Source organism: Rhagoletis pomonella, unplaced genomic scaffold (assembly GCF_013731165.1).
Source record: "Rhagoletis pomonella isolate Grant_MI unplaced genomic scaffold, Rhpom_1.0 Rhpom_scaffold_00008, whole genome shotgun sequence".
Lineage (NCBI taxonomy): Eukaryota > Metazoa > Arthropoda > Insecta > Diptera > Tephritidae > Rhagoletis > Rhagoletis pomonella.
This window is the reverse complement of record NW_023458562.1, coordinates 45,986,333-46,006,184: the sequence shown is the minus strand read 5'-3', so window position 1 is coordinate 46,006,184 and position 19,852 is coordinate 45,986,333. Positions and strand designations below refer to the sequence as shown.

At 35.0% G+C, this 19,852-nt stretch overlaps 1 protein-coding gene across 2 annotated transcripts in view; it reads right to left on the bottom strand.

Moving 5' to 3' along the window:
* The window catches only part of LOC118744970, an 89,975-nt gene that overhangs the window by 27,132 nt on the left and 42,991 nt on the right, over positions 1-19,852 (bottom strand). For both annotated transcript variants that reach the window (XM_036478446.1, XM_036478447.1), the window contains exons 2-4: positions 6,477-6,672; positions 3,334-3,459; positions 909-1,085 (exon numbers count right to left, since the gene is read on the bottom strand). In XM_036478446.1, coding sequence (XP_036334339.1) covers positions 909-1,085; positions 3,334-3,459; positions 6,477-6,672 — 499 coding nt within the window. The remainder of the gene's footprint in view (positions 1-908; positions 1,086-3,333; positions 3,460-6,476; positions 6,673-19,852) is intronic.

Below are 19,852 nucleotides of genomic sequence, written 5' to 3'. Positions count from 1 at the left end.
ATGAAAATATGGAAATTTATTTTAGATTTAGTTTTAGATTTATTATTATGATTTTTAAGTTTGAAATAACTTATTAGAACTGCAAATGTATCGGAAGAAAGCAAATACTCATTTGCTTTGCAAATTGCTTTAGGAAAACTTTTAATTTATATTCTTTTCGTGTTTTATGCTTTTGCATGTAAACAAAATTTCGATCAGCTGTACTAAAAACTTGCATGTTTTTGCTAGTTTTGCGTCCGCGTACTTTTGCTAACATTTCTCTCTTTGAGAGAGAACAGATAAAAATTTATTAGAATTTTGCTGCTGAGAGTTTTCTGCTGGAAGCATACGCATATGTAAAATAAATAGCACTTTATTGTTTTGGAATGTTTAGTTCAAACATATATTTCCATTTTTGGCTGAGTACAAATTTACTGATTAACCAGGTAAAAACGAATAAATAACTATAAGGACTTGCCCAAAATTGTAGTGATCTTTATATAATATTCGCAATGCTTTTCATTTGGTTTTTTTTCACCAGTTTTTTTTTATAAAAGTAGAGCTGACAACAAAACTATATAAATCCAAACTAAACTTTGTGCAAAAATTAAAAAAAAAATCAACAAATTTTCATTAGATTTGCAAACTTTTAGCTAAAATTTCTAGAAATACGCATGTAAAGCTAAATATATTATTTATAATTTAATTTATTATAAAATTCACAAAATTGAATGAAAACTCAAATCTCTGTGTAGTATTCCTTGAAGGTACCGCCACTGCTATTTGTTTTAATTTGGGGTGCCGTGGGAAAGCCGTATTATTCTCTCTCATCAAAATTATTTAGTACACATGAAAATACAAAACCACTTACTCGTACCGATGTCTTCAACCGATATTGATCTGAAGAAGTATGATTTAGTTGTACTTACAGATTTCAGAAAATTCGGATTCACATGGATGGACGGTTGCGCTTGCTTTGCTGTAATTGGCCAATTATTGTCTATGCGCTTCACCTTAACGTCCAACGCATAGAGTTTTTGTGATGGGAACACTTCATTCCAAGTAAGCCGTAATGCATACATTCGCTCACGAACTTTCTCGTTAACCTTTGCAATTCGGAAACGTTTAAAAAAATTAATAATTTTTAAAACAGTTGAGTTAGAAAACAATTGTTGACAATTAAAGGTTAAAAGTACAGGGACAGCAACGGTTATGGGTTTTAACAATAAAAATGTTGATTTACATAGGTACATAGTTACTACCAGGGCTCGGATTTAATTTACCTAAAAACTATCAAAAAAACCTTAAAAAATAAGAAAATGCACTCCATAAAAAATGATTTAATTTTATGAACATTTAGAAAAATTTGTTTTTAAGGAAGGTTTAATTAAAGCGGTACCAAGAGAAAAAAATTGTGGTAATTTGAATTTAAATTAATGGCGATGTATTTGCCCTCGAAATTTGTGTTCGGACGTCACTCAAATTTTGAGATGATCATATTTAATGTTTCATTATATTTTCATTCAATTTTTAAACTTTTTTCAAATATCAATTCACTGTATGCGGGTCAGCCAGCACTGTCAATCCACTGGATTGGCCATCCATACGAAGCCAGTTGTACTCGCATAGGAGCACTAGATTGAAAATTAGACAGACAATCCAGTTGCTGGCATGAGTTTCTAGCTCGAATCAGTTCATGGCAGTTTCGGTTCTCGGATTTTCCCACCTACGATCCTTGTAAAAAGACACTCTCAGTTTCAGCTCCTTAAAAAGGGGTTGCACTAAAGTTTCCACCCTACCTATAAAATTGTCTGAGTTAGGCGACTTTTTGAAATTTATTATTGTATGTACATACATATGTATGTAAAATCAGAATATTTTGGACAAACGCGCAATATATATGTATACATCGTCGTCTGGGTAAAAGATTGTCGTAAGCGCCATTTGACGATTTTTAGTTCTAGATCCAGTTATATATTTTGAAATAATTTCGATTGGTGTTATCAGTTTTTAGATATCTCCTTTAGTTTCCGAGATATTGACTACTACTTTTTCGATAATTTAGTAAAAATTTATTTGGTGATGCAGTCATATTAAACTAATCAATATCTTAAAAATGGCGTTCTCCATTTTTGGATATCTCCTTTAGTTTCCGAGATATTGAGTAAAAAGTGTCGTTAATTTGGTAGAAATTTTGATCACATTTTGTCGTATTTCATACAAAGTGGCTGAAAAAATGGTGAACAAATGACGCTTACGACTAAATTTTACTAAAGAAAATCCTTCATAAACTCAAAACTAATTAACAATAAACATTAAAAATTAAATAATTTAAGAATCTTCTGAACTAGTAACATTTTCAGAGACTTTGGAGAAAATCTATCTTCGCGTTTTTGAGAAATTGCATTCCAAACTTCAATCGCGATAATAAGATAATAATAATAACAAATACATTGGGGCTTACACAATATGTAAGTGTTTGGAAGTCGGTTTTTTTTTATGCTTAAAATTGCTTGTTTTAATTTTCATATTTGGCCGTTACTGTCTTATTATTATTTTTTGATCAAATATGCTTCCTAGGCAGGTTCTGCAATTCATTTCCGAGTGAATTTCAATCAAAGTAACTTTGAATTCAAATTGAATGGGATTGAAATTCACTCAGAAGTGAATCGCAGAACCTGCCTGATTACACTGTGCGACACTAAAGAATACCTGGGAAGTTATGTATGTATATCTTCTGGTAGGTCTTTTCGAGTAAACCAAGAATCGAAATATGAAATTTGCCAAACACCCCCAAAATCTAGATTTGCCATTAAAATCCCGGTTTTTCGTACTTTTGCGCACTTATAAACCTGTAACTTAGTTGATTATGAACCGAGTTCCAGTTTATTGCCGAGTTTAAAAAGAAGAAACTTAGGCCTTTTAAATGATTTATATGTGAATAAAGAAACCTTAACAGATCTTTGTGTATTTACCCAGCAAACACATTTTTGTTTTACTTTTTTCGCGTTTTTTCATTTTTGGTGAGGTTTTTACGCACTATTTTTTAAGAAAACCATACTAGTCTTAAATTGATTGTAAAACTAAATTTAATAACGAGTAAAATGAGTATTTATTTCCAAAAATCGGATGAAAGATAACTGAGTTATTAAACTTTTTATGAAAACAATTTTTTTGCAAAAATATTATTTTTGGCTATACATTGTACACTAGTGCAAATAAATTTATTATTTTTTGGTAACAAATAAAACCTTCAGAGCGTTTATTTTCTGTCCCTGTAAAAATCGAATTTTTCCAATTAGTTGTCAACAACTGTAGAATTTTTATGTTGGTTTTCTCGTTATGCATGCTTACCTTTTCGAAGACATCGCAAAATATGTTCACTATACATTGACTGAAGAGATGAATATATGTGCTTTTAACATTTTTCACGATAGAATCTATTAAATATAGCAAAGGCAACTTTATATCTGGCGGTACCTGTTGAATTAGAACAGTGGGAATAAACGAAAGAATGAATTTAAAACAAACTGCAACAAATTGACGCCTAACTGTTGTAGAGAGACACCAGACTAGCCGACGTGCCTAGAGCAGCAGCTCGGCCCAAATCAGCAAAGTTACAACGACATTTTTTTATAATCCTTGCTAAATGAAATAACTTTTAAAAATTAATATTTTCGTTCTAAAAACTGTACTAACAAATTTTAAATTGTGATCCCTACGGAATCTGAAATTTTTTCACCTAAATGATGGTGTATCTAATTACAACTACACCAAATAGAATTCATCTGCAGCAATGATTTGTGTCAGTTTAATTAGTCTTGCACTAATTTTTGTTAAATAGATTTAGGGCAAGCATTAGCTACAACAAATAGTTTCACGAAATAAAAGACAATTAAAAACAACTGCTCTTTGAAACATAATTTTATTAACTGTAGTTTTTATGTTAGTATTTTTATTTTCTTTTTAAAAAGATAGTTGGCATTATTTATCATTGTTTTCTTTCAGCCACATCCGGTGGGGCAGACGTAAACGATGAACCTGGAAATAATTTTATAAAAGTCTCTTGGAAACAATTCCAAGGTATAAGCATGCAAATGAAAATGTTTTTTACAAACTATCTTAAGTAGAATAGCACATTCCGGGCATAACGAGCTACATTTTTTGCTTATGACGCATAACCGATTAAAATGTAGAATTCAATTTTTTGTTTCCTGAGATTCTATCAAAATTATGTCCCCATATTTGTATTGCAAAAATATATTATTACCGCCCCTCTAGAATGAACTAACAATAATAATTGAAATTGCAAAAGCAACAACAGTTCAAGTGGCCAGATGTTATAGCTGTTATTTCGGAGTATAAAACTTAAAAATGACTCCAACTATCCACACGCTAAGAATTCCACAATCGGTGAACTTGCCAAAAAGATGAAACTAGTTCGTTAGTATCCATTCATTACGGGATCGAATTGGCGTTAATTGAGTGCTTCGAAAGCAGTACATACTATATTTCGTGTTTGGGTTTACATAGGAATTCCCGAAACCGAAGAATCGTAATCCTTGGTCCTAACTATGTGGCTCTCAATGCTCTTTCATCTGTTGATGTTAACCCATTAATGACGAAGCCCCAAATTTTTTATTGGAGGCTTCACTGGATGCACAAAATTAAACGCGACTACTTTATTCTACCAACTGACATAAACTGAATTACGAACGGCACAAAACGTTTAAAGCATTCCTCCAAAAGACATTTGCAATTGTATAAACATCAATGTAATTCAATTTTATTTTTTATTTACCTAAATTCAAACAGTGGCTAACAAAACTTTGCGGCAGGCCTCTTGAAGACTGACTCCATTATAACTGGTTATTTTACTTAAGAGCTAAGAAATATTTAAAAAAATGCATTTTGGACATCTTGAATTCCAAATGTCTCAACAAAAAATTCATCCGCATAATTGAAAGGCCGGATTCGCATTCTGAGAAATAAAATATTATAAACTGCAGTGCTTGTCAGAATTTTGTTGGGCTTTATAGACATTAGTCCTTGTTGAGTGCATAGAAAAACTTAGCTCTCTTGACAAACACAAAGATATTTCGTACTGTGCCACAAAATATTAGAGACGAGATAGCGGCTAGATTATCTAGCAAGGGGCTGGAGCCAGAAATCCAATTGGTTTCTAGTGTTTCAAAGAAGAGCTCAGAAAGAAGAGAAGAGCAATGAGAAAGAACCACACTAACAGATGTAGATCAAGAATGGAGAGGAAGGCCTCCTCCGCGATAAAAAAAAAACAAGCATAGAAGGATTTGGCTTCACTTGGCATTTCCAATGGCGTCAGTTGACAGAGAAGAGATATGACTGGCGCGCTTTGTTGGACTCGGCCGGAATCGCTTAGGCGGTTAAGATCATGAATCAAGAATAAGATGAACTTAAAAAAATTATATACAGGCAGGTTGCAAAAATTTGAATTCAATATGACTTTGATGGAAATTCACTCGGAAGTGAATTACAGAAACTTCCTGATATTCTAATTTTTCGAATTATCTAAACCGGCCATCTACATTTGTTTAAGACTTTAAGATAAATCCGTAATGTTATATGTATTTCATTCAATTGATATTTCGTTGTGCTAAAAAAGAAGAAACTCTTTTTGAACTAATGGTTCTTCTTTAATAAATGAAAACAGTGCCACGGCAAGGATTGCTGGAATGAGTTTGATTTTGAAAAGAGCAAAAAACAAATTTTACAAATATGTATTGTTTTTATTCCAAATGGTAGACTTCATCCAGAAACTCCGGCCTTAGTCCACTCGAAAGCATTTGGCCTGTATAGGTTATAAAGCGTTATGAATAAATAAAAAATTGATTTACCTACATTGATTAACAGAAACAAGACTTTCCTTTGGCGTATTCCACGACCTATTAGGTACGGATTTTGTCAGGTCTCAGCGTTTGAGTGACCAAGGAGATTATGCTTAAAGAACGGAATGAGGGGGCCGTGACAATATGTCAAACAAGTTTGTCTAAATGCACTTGTGTTCTCTACATTGAGTTAAGAGTCCGCCGGCATACTGTTGTTACTTTTACCATTTCTATTTGATGGCGATTCCTTACACTTTGACTACTCATCTACATACTTTTCTATCTTGATTATGCTTTTGTGTTTAAATGGTTAATCTCACAGTTTTTAGTTGTATTTCGATATCATTAAATATTATTGCACCAAAATGCAAAAGTGGAGGTCTGAGATCTCCCAAAATAAACGAAAGCACCCTTACAAAAATACGCAATATAAGTTCAATTTCATATAAAATCATCCACTTCTTGTCTGAGAACTGTATCTACACTGCACGTGAAATCCACAATATGCCCGGTAGACTATGTCAGACTTGTAAATGTCAAAAGTGGGCAAACAAATATCAATCACTCGTTTTAAACTATAATGTTGTTGTTTTTTTTTTAACTTATTTTAAATTCATAGAAAAATGTGTTAACCTTAGCGATGTGTTGCTCAACCACTTTGACTATAATTGGTGCACAAGCGATGTTTTCCTCTGCTAACATAGTTAACATATTTATTAATGGTTTACTGTTGCAAGTAAGATCGGATAAGCTGGAGAGATATTCTTCTGCGACACGTGCTTCATTTTCATCTTGAGTTTTCACAGATACTTCCATTTTAAGTGATTGCCTGAAATAAATTAGAGATGTTTATTACACGAAATGCTTTTACGAATATGCAGATTATTCATTTTAAATAAGTATTTCAGCGCAAAATATCCACACACACACATAACACATACCAATTTTTGTATTATTATTATTATACAAAAAGATAGGTGATGAATCACCAGGTTACATTAATACGTAGGAGCACTAGTAGCAAAGACCTTCGGCTCTCTTATAACTAGTTGATGCTTTATATTTAACTCTTTCGCTAAACTAGGTTGATATAAGTTTTCTTAGATTTGGAATATTATTTAATTTTTTTAAATTAAATGTTGAGCATTCTGACGCCATACGGGTTCACTAGTTTTTATTCTTTTTTAATTAAAAGGGACACCTTACAAACATATATTTTCCACAGCCGCTAAAAATTCTTGGTATTGTGAAGGATGCAATTGTAAATGATTTTTCAAGCTTGTTTGTTTTTTCTTCAATTGCCAGGGGAAGCTCTTTCTGGCCCACATTGCAAATCGCAGTTGACTTTTTTCTGTTGCAAAAACTGCCAAATAGTGCCCATGTTTCTACAAAATCACAGCAAAACCCAATTGTACTACTTTTATGTATTTTTTTTTTTAATATAGAGCTCTTACATTTTCAAAAGTGTTATGTAGAGATGCGAAACAACAAAATTTTAACAATTGTCGTAAGAAAATGTAACTTCGTTACAAATACAACACCTTGTGAATTGCCTAATTGTTCGGCCGAAGCCGAAGATAAAAACTCAGCCGAATAGGCTGAATACCGAAACCAGGCCGAACCTTCAGTCGGACACTAATATGTATGTATGTAGATATGCATATAAATATGGTGAATATTATATTAGGGCAGCATTTAAATCAACAAATAAAATTTATTTATATATATAAGCATAGATCAGAGGTCCCAAAACTTTTTTCTCGTAGAACCCTTACAAAACTTTACTGGTTTCGGTAAACTCCCTGCTGCTACATATTTTACGTATTTATTCTCAAAGCTCGTCAAAATATGTGAAGATCATATCTAACGATGTAAATTTGCATAGCAGGTGAGTTCCAAAACCAAATTCGGAGTGGAAAAAATGAAATATTTTCTTGTGTTCTATTTATTAAAATAATGAGATTACACACTTGCAAGTTAAAAAAAAAAGAGCTCGTAAAGCCAAAAAAGTACTTCCCGCTCTGAGGAGTTATATTTTTTAAGAGCACTCCGAGCGCTAATGTTATTTACATTCTCTTCACCATAAACTCCTCACATGTTCGGCTCACTCATGAATTCGCATGTGGCGTATTTGTAAATAAATATTTCTGTTGATGGTATCATTTTTATTTTTATCGCTCTGTGTTTAAAGTGACGCGAAAGATTTTTAGGCCAAACTTGCTTGGTAGTGCTATAACTGGTTGCGGCTCGAGGAATGCCTGGTCTAGGCCAACTGTGGCCAAATGGTCAGATGTCTCATTACCAGGTACTCCCGAATGACCTGGCACCCATAATTATGCTCGTTATGTTTGCCAACAAAATTTATTCGAGACTTGCATTGCCGAACTAGTTTGGAAGTACTTAGAGAGAGGGCTGGACGATGCCTTAAACGCAGCTTGGCTGTCACTGCAGACACGTAAACTACTACTTCCACTCCATCTATTTTCCACCACGTTGTTCACAGCTTCGAGGATTTCAAATACCTCAGCCTGGAGGACCGAAGCATATTCCCCAAGAGAAAAGTGGAGCTTATCCCCACTAACTTCGAAAAGGACCCCAGATCCTGACCCAGAGACAGAGACAGAACATTCGACAATTTCTGAGTCCGGGCTCAGTAATGGAATTAAACCAGCATTCAGCCTCAGGGAACTCAACGTTATAGAATCTCTCCAATAAAGGTAATGGTGGCCAGAAATTTCCGTCTGGAATTGGAAATGCCAAGTGAAGCTAAGTCCTTCTCCACCTGGTCTTTCCATCTCAGTGGGGGCCTCCCTCTTCCTCTGCTACCACCAGCGGGATCCGAGTTGAATACTTTCAGAGCTGGAGCGTCGGTGTCCATTCGAACGAAGCGAGCGGAGCCGCTGTATTTTAATTCGCTGCGCTATGTGCATGTCGTTGTAAAGCTCATACATCGTTCCATTGTCTGCGGTACTCGCCGTCGGCAACGCGTAAAAGACCGTAAAACTTCCGCAAAATCTTTCTCTCGAATACTCCAAGAGCCACCTCATCGGATGTTGTCATTGGTCATGCTTCTGCACCATATACCAGCACGGGCATGATGAGTGACTTATAGAGTTGGGTTTCGTACGTCGAGAAAAGACTTTACTCCTGCGCACTATACACCACTCATAAAAAAATTTAAGTTAAATAAAGAGGCTATCAAGCAACCATTTTGGTTCTTTACTATCGAAACTAGATACATTTTTGTGGACCCCCACGCACAACTCGTGCACCCCCATATTTTTTTCACTCCAACGTAGACCCCCGTCGAGTCTCCCGCGGATCCCTGGGGGTCCACCTGGATCACTTTGGGAATCACTGGCATAGATTATTTAATACAATATTTTTTTTTAAGTTATATGTATATGGGTCATTCCATACAATATTTAGACCTCAATATTTTTTTGGTGTGAAATATATTTTTCTACATTCCTTATCGAAAAAAGAAGACACCTATTATTTTATTTCGCCATGATATTCGAAAATCTCGAAAAAAAATTCCCGAAATTTTGAGCTCACGGAGAAGTATCTTTTTTTAATTGCTTGCAGTTAATAAACAATTTGTCGGAGAAAATCAGTTAAGGTATCAAAATGTGCGTAGTTACATCGGTTTTCCATGATAGTGTGAGATAGATAAAAAAAAAATGGCATTAAAAAATCCCATTTTTTATTTTTTATTTTTTATTTTTCATTTTTTGTTTATCAACTTTATCATGTTTGATTTTTATTTTCTTCAACCAGAATAGTTGTGAGACTTTATGAAGTACGCTGTAAAAATTTGTGAATGCAAACACCAAAACTGTAGAAGTTACTAGTACATAAAGGCTGACTTCCAAAACGTCAATTGCATTGCATACGTAGAAAGTTGAATGTTCCATAACGCCGCACTACAATTGGTTGACAATGTACACTTTTCCAAAACGCATCAGAAAACTTCTCGAAACGCATCGCTAGAGTAATCAGCGCATCAGAAACAAAGTTGATGCTTCGTTTGTTTTTGGTTACCATTGGTGTTTTAAAAATGGAAAATTCCGAAATGGTGATCATTGTTTTATGAAATATTCAAAATATGCAATGTATATGGTTGGAATGTTTCGCAACTCTGCATATACAAACAGTTTAAATACCGCAGTAGAACACTATCCAAACATTGTATTGGTACATTTTGGAAGTCAGCCAAACTTTAATATTTATAAGCGTGCGTCGGTCGTCAGCTGTTAAATAAATAAAATTATGGCTGCATTTCTTTATTCATTCCGAACATTTGGAATAAACTTTTTTGTTTACTTATTCTTTAGAATATTCCTGATGATATGCTAACGTATATTTCAAACGTATTCTGTTTGTTCCGGCTGTGAAATGGGATTATCCGGAATGTATAAAGAAACGCAGCCTATGTGAATTATTTTTTCCTTCTAATCAAATGAGGGCAAGAAATATCATTTTTCATACAACTATTGATATGAAATATTAAGTTATCTGTCGTTAATATGATAATTTAGTGGCCAAAGCATTCTCTTGCAAGCTTTATTGTAGAAAGCATATTTTTAACGTGCGTATGTATGTAGGTATCTAGATAAGCTGCCAAAATAGCACGCATCTATTCTTCTGTGCATGAGAATATATACATAAATAAATACATACGTATGTGTATATATGTATGTACATATATTAGGGTGCCCATCGAAAATGCTTTTTTGGAAATTTAAAGACCCTACTCCCTAATTTTATTCGTTTTTATGAGAAATATTATTGCCTGTTTTGTAGATTTTTTAAAACTCATTTAGAGGTCCTGTCGATTTATGTCAGAAAATGGGATTTGGGTAAATTTATGAGTTTTTGAATGACTATTTTTGATTCGATTTCTAAGATCGAATATGATCTCAGAAGAGGATATATATATGCCTTTAAAATGGTATATAATAATCTATTGTCGGATTAGGCTTGTTGGGATTCTTTATCGGGTAAATTAAAAAAGACCCATATTTCTCTTAATTTTTTTAAATTTGACCATCGGTAATTTCTACAATTCCAAAATACGGAGTACTATCTAAAATTAAATATATTTTCAAATAAACGTTAGTCCTGATTTGTTGCAATCGCATACAAATTGTCGAATTTAGGCGACTTTTCTTAAATGCGGCCTTGAATTTATATGTTTGTATGTACCGGAATTTCATATTCTTTGAGCAGTGTGGCTAAGGTTGAAGTCAGATAGGAAGCGAGAAGCGATTTGAAGCTTGAAGCGATAATAGTTCAAGTGAGAAGCAATGCTCTAAGGCCCGGCGGGCATATTCTGCTTTAGAAGGCAGCGAAAGCTTCATTCAACCGCACGATTTGTTCGCACGCACACAGTGACATCAATTTTTCGCACACTACAAAAATCCTCTGTCGAAGCTGCCCACCTCTGCTCTAAGGTGTCAAAGTGAAAGCGGCAAAGCGAAGCAAGCTGCTGCATTCGTTTTCGTTCAGCGTGAACGATGGATTCCGACGAGGAGACTTTTATTTCGATGGGTGTATTTAACACTTTTTTTGAAAAAAGAAAAGTTGGAATACATCCAATTAACCAGCCAAGGAAATAAAAAAGTGTTTATATTTGGAACTACGCCATAATCCGGACAAAATTTTATAACTATACAGAATGTCAGTAGCGACATTTGACTATATTCTAAATAAAATCGAGTTAATTCTTCAAAATAATTGGACTAATTACATAAAAAGTCCCATTAAACCGAGAAATTAATAATAACTTTGAGGTAAAGAATTAATTTATTTATTTTCATTTAATTATTTATTTAAAAAAATCAAAAAGAAATAAAAAATGCAAAATATTCACCTTGTGGAAAAAGAACTTGTGATGACTTAAAATAACACTTTTTAAGTATGCATATTTGTATAGATAATGAAAAAAATACTTAATTTAAATTAAATCGATGTACTATTTCACATTATTGAAATAAAACACGTGCTTGTCTTTTTAACATATTCCGCTGTTTATAAAATTTTAACGAACGTGCGCGAAATTACAACTGTCATTGAAAATTATCACCGAAAACACAAACACAAAGAACAGCACAGAGAGTTCAAGCGGTAAACCATTGCACAACCTGCTTTGCCGTTTTGCCCTCTCGAAGTCGCTGAAAGCAGTGTTGCCGTTTTAGCCCTTTGGTGGCTAGATTTAGCTACCACATACTTTATTTGGCCACATAAATTTAAAATTGCCCCTAGCCCTTTTTTTAGCCCTTTAGAGAACTTACTTATACTTGGTATGAAAAAGTTGTATATGCTTAATTTGATCTCATTTTTTCATTTATGTAAGAGATGAATTTTTAAACTAAGAAAGACTGATATATATACATATATGTATTGTATGTTCCTTACGTTTTTATACATACATACTGTAAAAATGTTAAGGCTGTTAACTTATTAACGATTTAACTATAGTTTAAAATAGATAAGTTAATATGCTTAATTTGGTAAAAGGCCCATCAAGTCGGTGCTGGTGTCGTGAGTGGTGGAACTAGCTCAATTTTCCAAGTAAAAAGTATTTTGGCGGAAATTTCTTGCACTATATGAGTCAAAGCCGTGTTTGTGGAAAATTAAGATATTGCAGTTGTGAATAAAAAAAAAAACAATGTTTAAAAAAATGGTAAAAAAAGTATGATATTTCGGCTCTAATCATTTCGATCTTTGATCGACCTCATTTGAAAAGAGATGAATATTGTACCAGCATGCTGGTAAGTTATATGCCTTGAGCCTGATGGTACAATCACTTGATGGAGCCAGCAAGCTGGTGTCGTATATATCCCCTTTTATACAAAAAGGTTTTTGGTTGGATAAAATATTTGCTTTTTTCCAGAATTCATTGTTTTTCTATACCATTACTTATTGAAAATGTTTGCGTGTATACTTATTTATGTATGTATATGTAAGTAAAAAATTTTAGCTACTATTTTTAGCCACAACGACCTTTTTTAGCTCTTTTTTAGCCTGTTTTTTAAAGGAATTTGGCTACCACTAAAAATGATTCGCGGCAACACTGGCTGAAAGGCGCCCCTGCAAAAAATTGTGCGACTAATCTCTAAAGAGAGTATTCCGAGACCACTCTCAATCGGGTACAATTGGGCATTAATTAGTCCCAACTAGTCTCATACAGGTACTAATGGAGGTCAATTAGTCTCGACTCATCCCTTATGGGTATAATTGGAGAACAATTAGCCCCCAACTCATCTCTAACGGGTACTATTAACGATTTAATGATTTGTACGCACTTAGTCAATGAAATTTCATGTGCGGCGTTGGCACACAGAGAGAGTATTCGCCTAACAAAACTGAGCCCCCCGGTTCGAATCTCAGCTGGCGAAAATTTTTATTTTTATTTTTTAAAAGTGACTAGTCGCTTTTTATACCCTTTCGGATATAAATGTGAACAATTAGTCTCTTCATAGGACATGCCCGAACAAAAGCGATCAGTTCATTCCATATAAAGAGATCAAAAGTGGTATTAGTCGCATGCTCCTTTGCGATTGCTCCCGGAGTCATCCCGGATTAGTCCCATTTTTTGCAGGGGCTTTGCTGCTCGCTCTCACTCTGACACCTTTTAGCGCTTTGTATATGTGTACCTACACATGCAGCGGTGTATAGCTAGAAGTAGCGCCATCTTATAGCATCGCTTCTCGCTTCCTCTCTGACATCAACCTAAGGAGTTCATCAATATTTATTCAAAATTGATATATACAATCGCTCTTTAGCAAAAAAAGTGGTTTTTCAAGAAATTTTAGGAAAATGGGGGTGGCACCGCCAACTTATATGATATATGCTTATCTCTAAAACTACTCGACCGATCTCAACCAAATTTGGTAAACACATTGCGCTAAGGCCATATTGAAAATTTTTGAAAACGTACAAAAACCACGGGCTCCACCAACGTAACGGTAATTTTAAAAAACTCAAAGCTAGCCATATTTTAGGAGTAGGTTTTGTCAGATTTCAAAAATATTCAAGACGGTGCTTAAGGAGGCTAAGCACAATGTGTATACCAAATTTGGTCGAGATCGGGCAAGTAGTTTTTGAGGTACGCATATATCATATAAGTGGGCGGTGTCACCACCATTTTCCTAAAATTTCTTGGAAACACACTTTTTTGCTGAAGATCGATTGTATGTATCAATTTTGAATAAATATTGATGAACTCTTTAGCCACACTGCTCAAAAGAACTGAAATTCCGGTACATACACATATATATCGTCGTTTAAAGTACAAAACCGAGTATCAACAAAAACCGCGTATGCGAGGTTGCATAAATTATTTTCTAGAGAGTAAAATCACTCATATTTCAAAATGGTTCTTTATTTTATAAAGCAATCGCATTTCTGGCTAGTATATTTCAGGACGAATGCATAAGGATTGCGCCAAGAGCTAGTGTGAGCAAATCCAATTTTTGGCAGCCAATGTAAGTTACGCGGTTTTGCAGAATGACGATACGCGGTTTTGTACTTTAAACGCGAGATACTAAATTTTACGCGTAGTACGTATTTTGATACATTACAAAGAGAAAATATATACGTATGTAAGCAGTGGCAGCTTCTAAAATTTGATAGAAAGCATTAAACTTTTTCGGGTCAAATAAGCTTAAAGAAAAATACTTAAAATGAACTATTCGGCTTTGCGGCGGAAATTTCAATTGATCCAATATAAAAGAGAAATATACTCATTACAAACCGTTACGAATATAACGGGGCGTATTCATAGTTAAAATACAATGGACACTGAAGGTAGTTCCATCTTTTTGACATAATTTCAAACAAGTTTGACGTGGAATGTATCACATAATTTGATAATCAACGTAAATGATCGACAGTTAATAGCTTTAAGTACATATATTTGTTTTATTTTGGAACGAATTTCCGTCATCCCTTGTCAAGTTTGGTTTGCAGACAAACCGGTTCTCGATCCGAGAACGAAAAATGACATTGGAGATGGCACAACGCAAAAACCGGTTTGTCTGCAAACCAAACTTGACAAGGGATGACGAAAATTCGTTCCAAAATAAATCATCTTACCACCCTGTCGGAAAAATCAACCAATTTTTTTAAGTTTTTTTTCTAACTTGATACTTTGATATTTAAGAAAAAGAGTGATACATTTGATCAATTTTTTTACGATATATTTTTTCATGATGACGCGGCTACACTGCTTGCAACGTACGCTTTTTTGGGCTTTGCAATATTACACTGAGAAAAAAACGCGTATTAAAATGAAGCATTTTTCACTGCACGGATGGCGTTTTGCACGTCTCGAATGCCATTTCATATGTAATTAAGAAAGTATATCTATACAAAGCGTGTACAGCGGTGACAACACATACATGGTATGACATAATGCACTAATCGCGCGCTGTGTTGTTGATTCAAACTCAGCATTTGAAAGCCAATTTACATGTAAGGCTGTATCTAAGTGTGCAAAGACGCTTGATACAATTGGTTGCTGCCAAGAGGGTCCGGGTTCAATTACCATCAGACGGGACGTAAAATTAAAACGTTTTGTTTCTTATCTAGTTACGAAAAAGCATCTGTGCACTTCACAACGACATATTTTATAACGTACATTCTCAAATTTAACACGAGTTGGGTTGGTGCTCTTTCATATGCGTATTTTTATACCCGAGCGCACTTGTGCCCAAGGGTATTATAACTTTGTTCACATAACGGTTGTTTGTAACAGGCAAAACGAATCGAGATAGATATAGATAACGAAACTTGGTACGTGCACTTCTTTCGGGGGTAGAACGGATGGTATTGAAAATAGGCAAAATCGGACAATAACCACGCCTACTTCCCATATAACGGTAATTTTCAGAAATACAAAAACTGCGACATTTTAGTAACTACAGAAAATTATTCACAAAAAATTTATATTTGCAATAATATTTAGACGAGAAATAAGAATATTATAAATTTTTGGAAAATGGGCGTAGCCACACCCACTTATGGTTACATGTGTATATCTTGGTAGCCGCTGCACCAATTTCTTTCAAACTTAGCACAATTGTTAGCCTTGCTACAGCATACCAAATGGCCGAAAATTTTTAAAATCGGACAATAACCTCGCTCCCATCCCATATAACGGTAATTTAGAGATATACGAAATCTTCGATAAATCATTAAATATTAAAGCTAATTTATTAAAGATTGATGCTTGCAACAATTCTTTACCAAGAAATAAGTTTATGAGAAAATTTTTGAAAATGGGCGTAGCACCGCCTACTTATCTATACTAATTATATAAAGAGAAGTCCCTTTTTGTGTAACAGGTAATCTCGCGAACGGCTGGTCCGATTTTCATGACATTTTGTATATAAATAGCTTTCAGTAACCACCATGTTTTAGGCTAAAAAAATTTAGTTTTTTCAGGTAGGTGGACCAGGGACCGATCTATTCGAAAAAATCTTATTATAGTCCGATTTGCTTAAAATTTGGTACGTAAGTAGCTTTTTAGCATATATTAGCATATATGATCCATGTTTTCCGGGAAGTGGACCAGGGACCGATCTATTCGAAGAAATCGTATTTATGGTCCGATTTGCTTAAAATTCGGTACGTAGGTAGCTTTTTGCCTGGATAAGCTTATAGATTCCTGTTTTCCAGTTTTCATGCAATTTCGAATATAAATAGCTTTGAGCAACCACCATATCAAGGGGCGAATTCGTCACTAGGCAAGATTTTTTTTCGCCAATCAGAAACAACGGATAGTGTCAAAATATAATTATAATATATAATATATCTCAATATATTATATTGAAAGCCGTTTTTAGTTTACGCAAGGTTCGAGAGCGGCTGAACCGATTTTTTTTAAACTGCCACCTGGCGCACGTGTCCCAAGGATGGTTTCAGGCTAAAAAAAAAATCTATATGTAAAGGGGCGTGGCACCTCCCATACAAACCGAATTTCTCATACTACATCTCTGAAAGTGTGCATGGTAGAGTTCTGGAACTTGGTATGGAGATATACGAAATCAATCGCATACCCTTGGAGAAAAATTTGAGGTATTGTAACAAGGGGTGTGGCATCTCCCATACAAACCGAATTTTTCATACTAAGTATCTCTGGAAGTGTTCATGGTAGAGTTCTGGAACTCATACTCATGAAGAAAAAGGCCAGCTGTTGGAAAGGGGGGCGTGGCACCTGCCAAGTGGTGCTGAAGTCGGGTTATTACTAAAAATAGCCAAGTGAGAAAAGGGGCCGTGAAGGTCAGATTAAATCGACCTGCTCCACCATTGAGTATATCGAACGCTCCTGCGTTGCGATTGGCCCAATGGATGTGATTTCCAATATTATTATGCGTTCAAACTTTTAAGGTATTTCGTCTGAAATACGAAGATGTGCATTGCATTTCTGTAGAACAATGATCCGCCCCCATTTTGAAATTGCCACCAACTATACTGTAAAGCTTCTAGGACATTCACTATAGAACCGGGTCATTGTTGCCGCCAGGGGGTGCAGAGGAAAAAATTTATTTCGCTTTGCGAATAACCGTGCTATAAAATGCCGCACAACTGGAGAATTTCAAGAACTTCTTCACGGATATAACACTTCGGTTATTTAAAGCGGCAAATGACCACCAAACCATAGTCTTAGCAGACGAATGTGCCAATGAAAATCGTAAACGGGAATTGTTGGTGAAAATGTTGGACCAAAAAGTTTCAATAAAATATATAAAAATTTTGGGCGGGACGAAGTTCGCCGGGTCTGCTAGTTACTAATAAAGTGAAAAGAGTAATAGCATCCCCGCCAAGTTTCATGACAAAGTTCGTGGTAGTTTTGTGAAAAAAACCGATGTAATGGAAAGCCAACCCCGAATGCATAAGCTTTAAGCTGATGCCAGATAAAACTTTGTAGCTTTGAGTGTCATTTATAACTTTGCTAGCAACGCGCCAGACGCAAAAGGTATGCCGTCAAAATTGCTGGGGATTTTATATATTTTGCTTTAAAAATATCAGCAATGTAATTAAGTTTTATGTTTCTACCATGAAAACTCGAATTTGGACGAAAGTCCCCTTTCAGACACGTTAAGTCTTGAAAGCAATTTTTTTCGCATTCTCTTTTGTGTTTTCTATTTGCTTCAACACGCATCAACTTTAATTGAATTCAAGTCAAAAGATCAAAAGAGACAAGAAAATTTTAAACGAATTGACGGTACGGAGGTATCTGTACTCTTCCCCTCTCTTCTCACCTCCTTCGCCTTCGAACGAGCAGACTTGAAAGCAAGACTTGACGTGTCTGAAAGTGGACAAACAAAATAAATATTAAACCGGCCGATTGTCAAAGCGCGCAAAAAGACGGGAGTTGGCCATTTTTTTCGCTTCGCGCTGCAGCTTCAACGATCTATGTGGCATGCATTGTGCATTTTCATACAATTCATCTTATCTGTCAAAGCGAACCTGTCACGTAAAGCGAAGCAGAAGTTTTATGTGGCATAAGCTTGATAGCCCAGTTATACATACTTAGCGCTGCATGAGAGTTGTCCCATAATAATCTGTTAAATGTGCTTTGCGTGTAAGCAGTTACCCAACGCATAGCACTTAGCATGTATGTAGAATTCTGTGGGGTTTTGATTTTTAAGTAAAAATGGTATAGCAGTGCAAGTATGCATAACTGGGCTATTATAGCGCAACCAAATTCTACACGTTAAGTGCTATGCTTTGGCTCACCGCTTACACGCAAATAGCCCATTTATGCATACTTAGCTTTGCATGAGAGTTGTCACATAAAAATCTGTTAAACGGGCTTTGCGTGTAAGCGGTTACCCAACGCATAGCACTTAACAAGAAGAATTCTGTTCGGTTTTGATTTTTACGTAAAAATAGTATAGCAGTGCAAGTATGCATAAGTGGGCTAAAAGCCCATTTAACAGATTCTTATGTGACAACTCTCATGCAAAGCTAAGTGCATAACTGGGCTATAAAGGCTCTGTTATGCATACTTGGCAGTGCATGCACTGCTATACCATTTTTACGTAGAAATCAAAAACCAACAGACTTAAGGCTCCGTTATGCATACTTGGCACTGCCTATATTGATTCTAAAAGTGAAGACTAGAGCTCTTGTTAACAGTCGATTATCCGGTTAACCGATTATTCGAATAGTCGAGTAGCAACTTTTGCATTGACTGAAAATCGAATAGCAAGTATTCGATCGTTTCATCAACTTCGACTAGTGAAAGTTGTTTAAATACAAATTTTTTCTCACTTCAAAACAAAAAATTTGCTTCATTCAAAATGACTTTACGTAAGCGTAGCTGGGTGTGGAACTTCTTTTCTAATTCCGAAGATGGAAAAGAAGTCAAGTGTTCAATATGTGGACAAAATATGGCCTATAATAATTCGACATCGTCTTTGGCAACCCATTTGAAGGCCATTCATAAGAGGAACAAGGAGCAGGACCTGGAAATGTATGTTTATGTTAACGAACTAATAAGTGGTAATTTTCCATAGTTTATCCTCCCCAGGACCACAGATGTGGCCAATAGTGAATGCGCCGAACCAAGCCCGGCAAAAAATGTCAAGCGTAGAAGAAACAAGTAAGAGCAGCGCTGTCTTCGGCTATGCCGAAGGCTTCATACCTTTCATGAACATCTGCAAATTTTACTTTGACAGATTACTGCTTTTGAATACATCTGCATACATCGATAGAGGAGTTACATACCTATGTATATAAAAAATCGCATCTGAACAATCAGAGGTATGGAAGATATACCTTATATTAGCACCAATCTAAGTGATTTTCACTGCTATGTGATGGGTATGTAAACCGGTAACACAATTTATTAGGTTTAGTTTCCTACATAAAGGAGATATATCACAAAAACTGGTATCTGCACAATCAGTGGTATAGGAGATAAAGCTTATACAGCATAGATTTTGCCGATTTTCTCAGTAGACTTTGTATTATTATTTATAAAATATCTTACG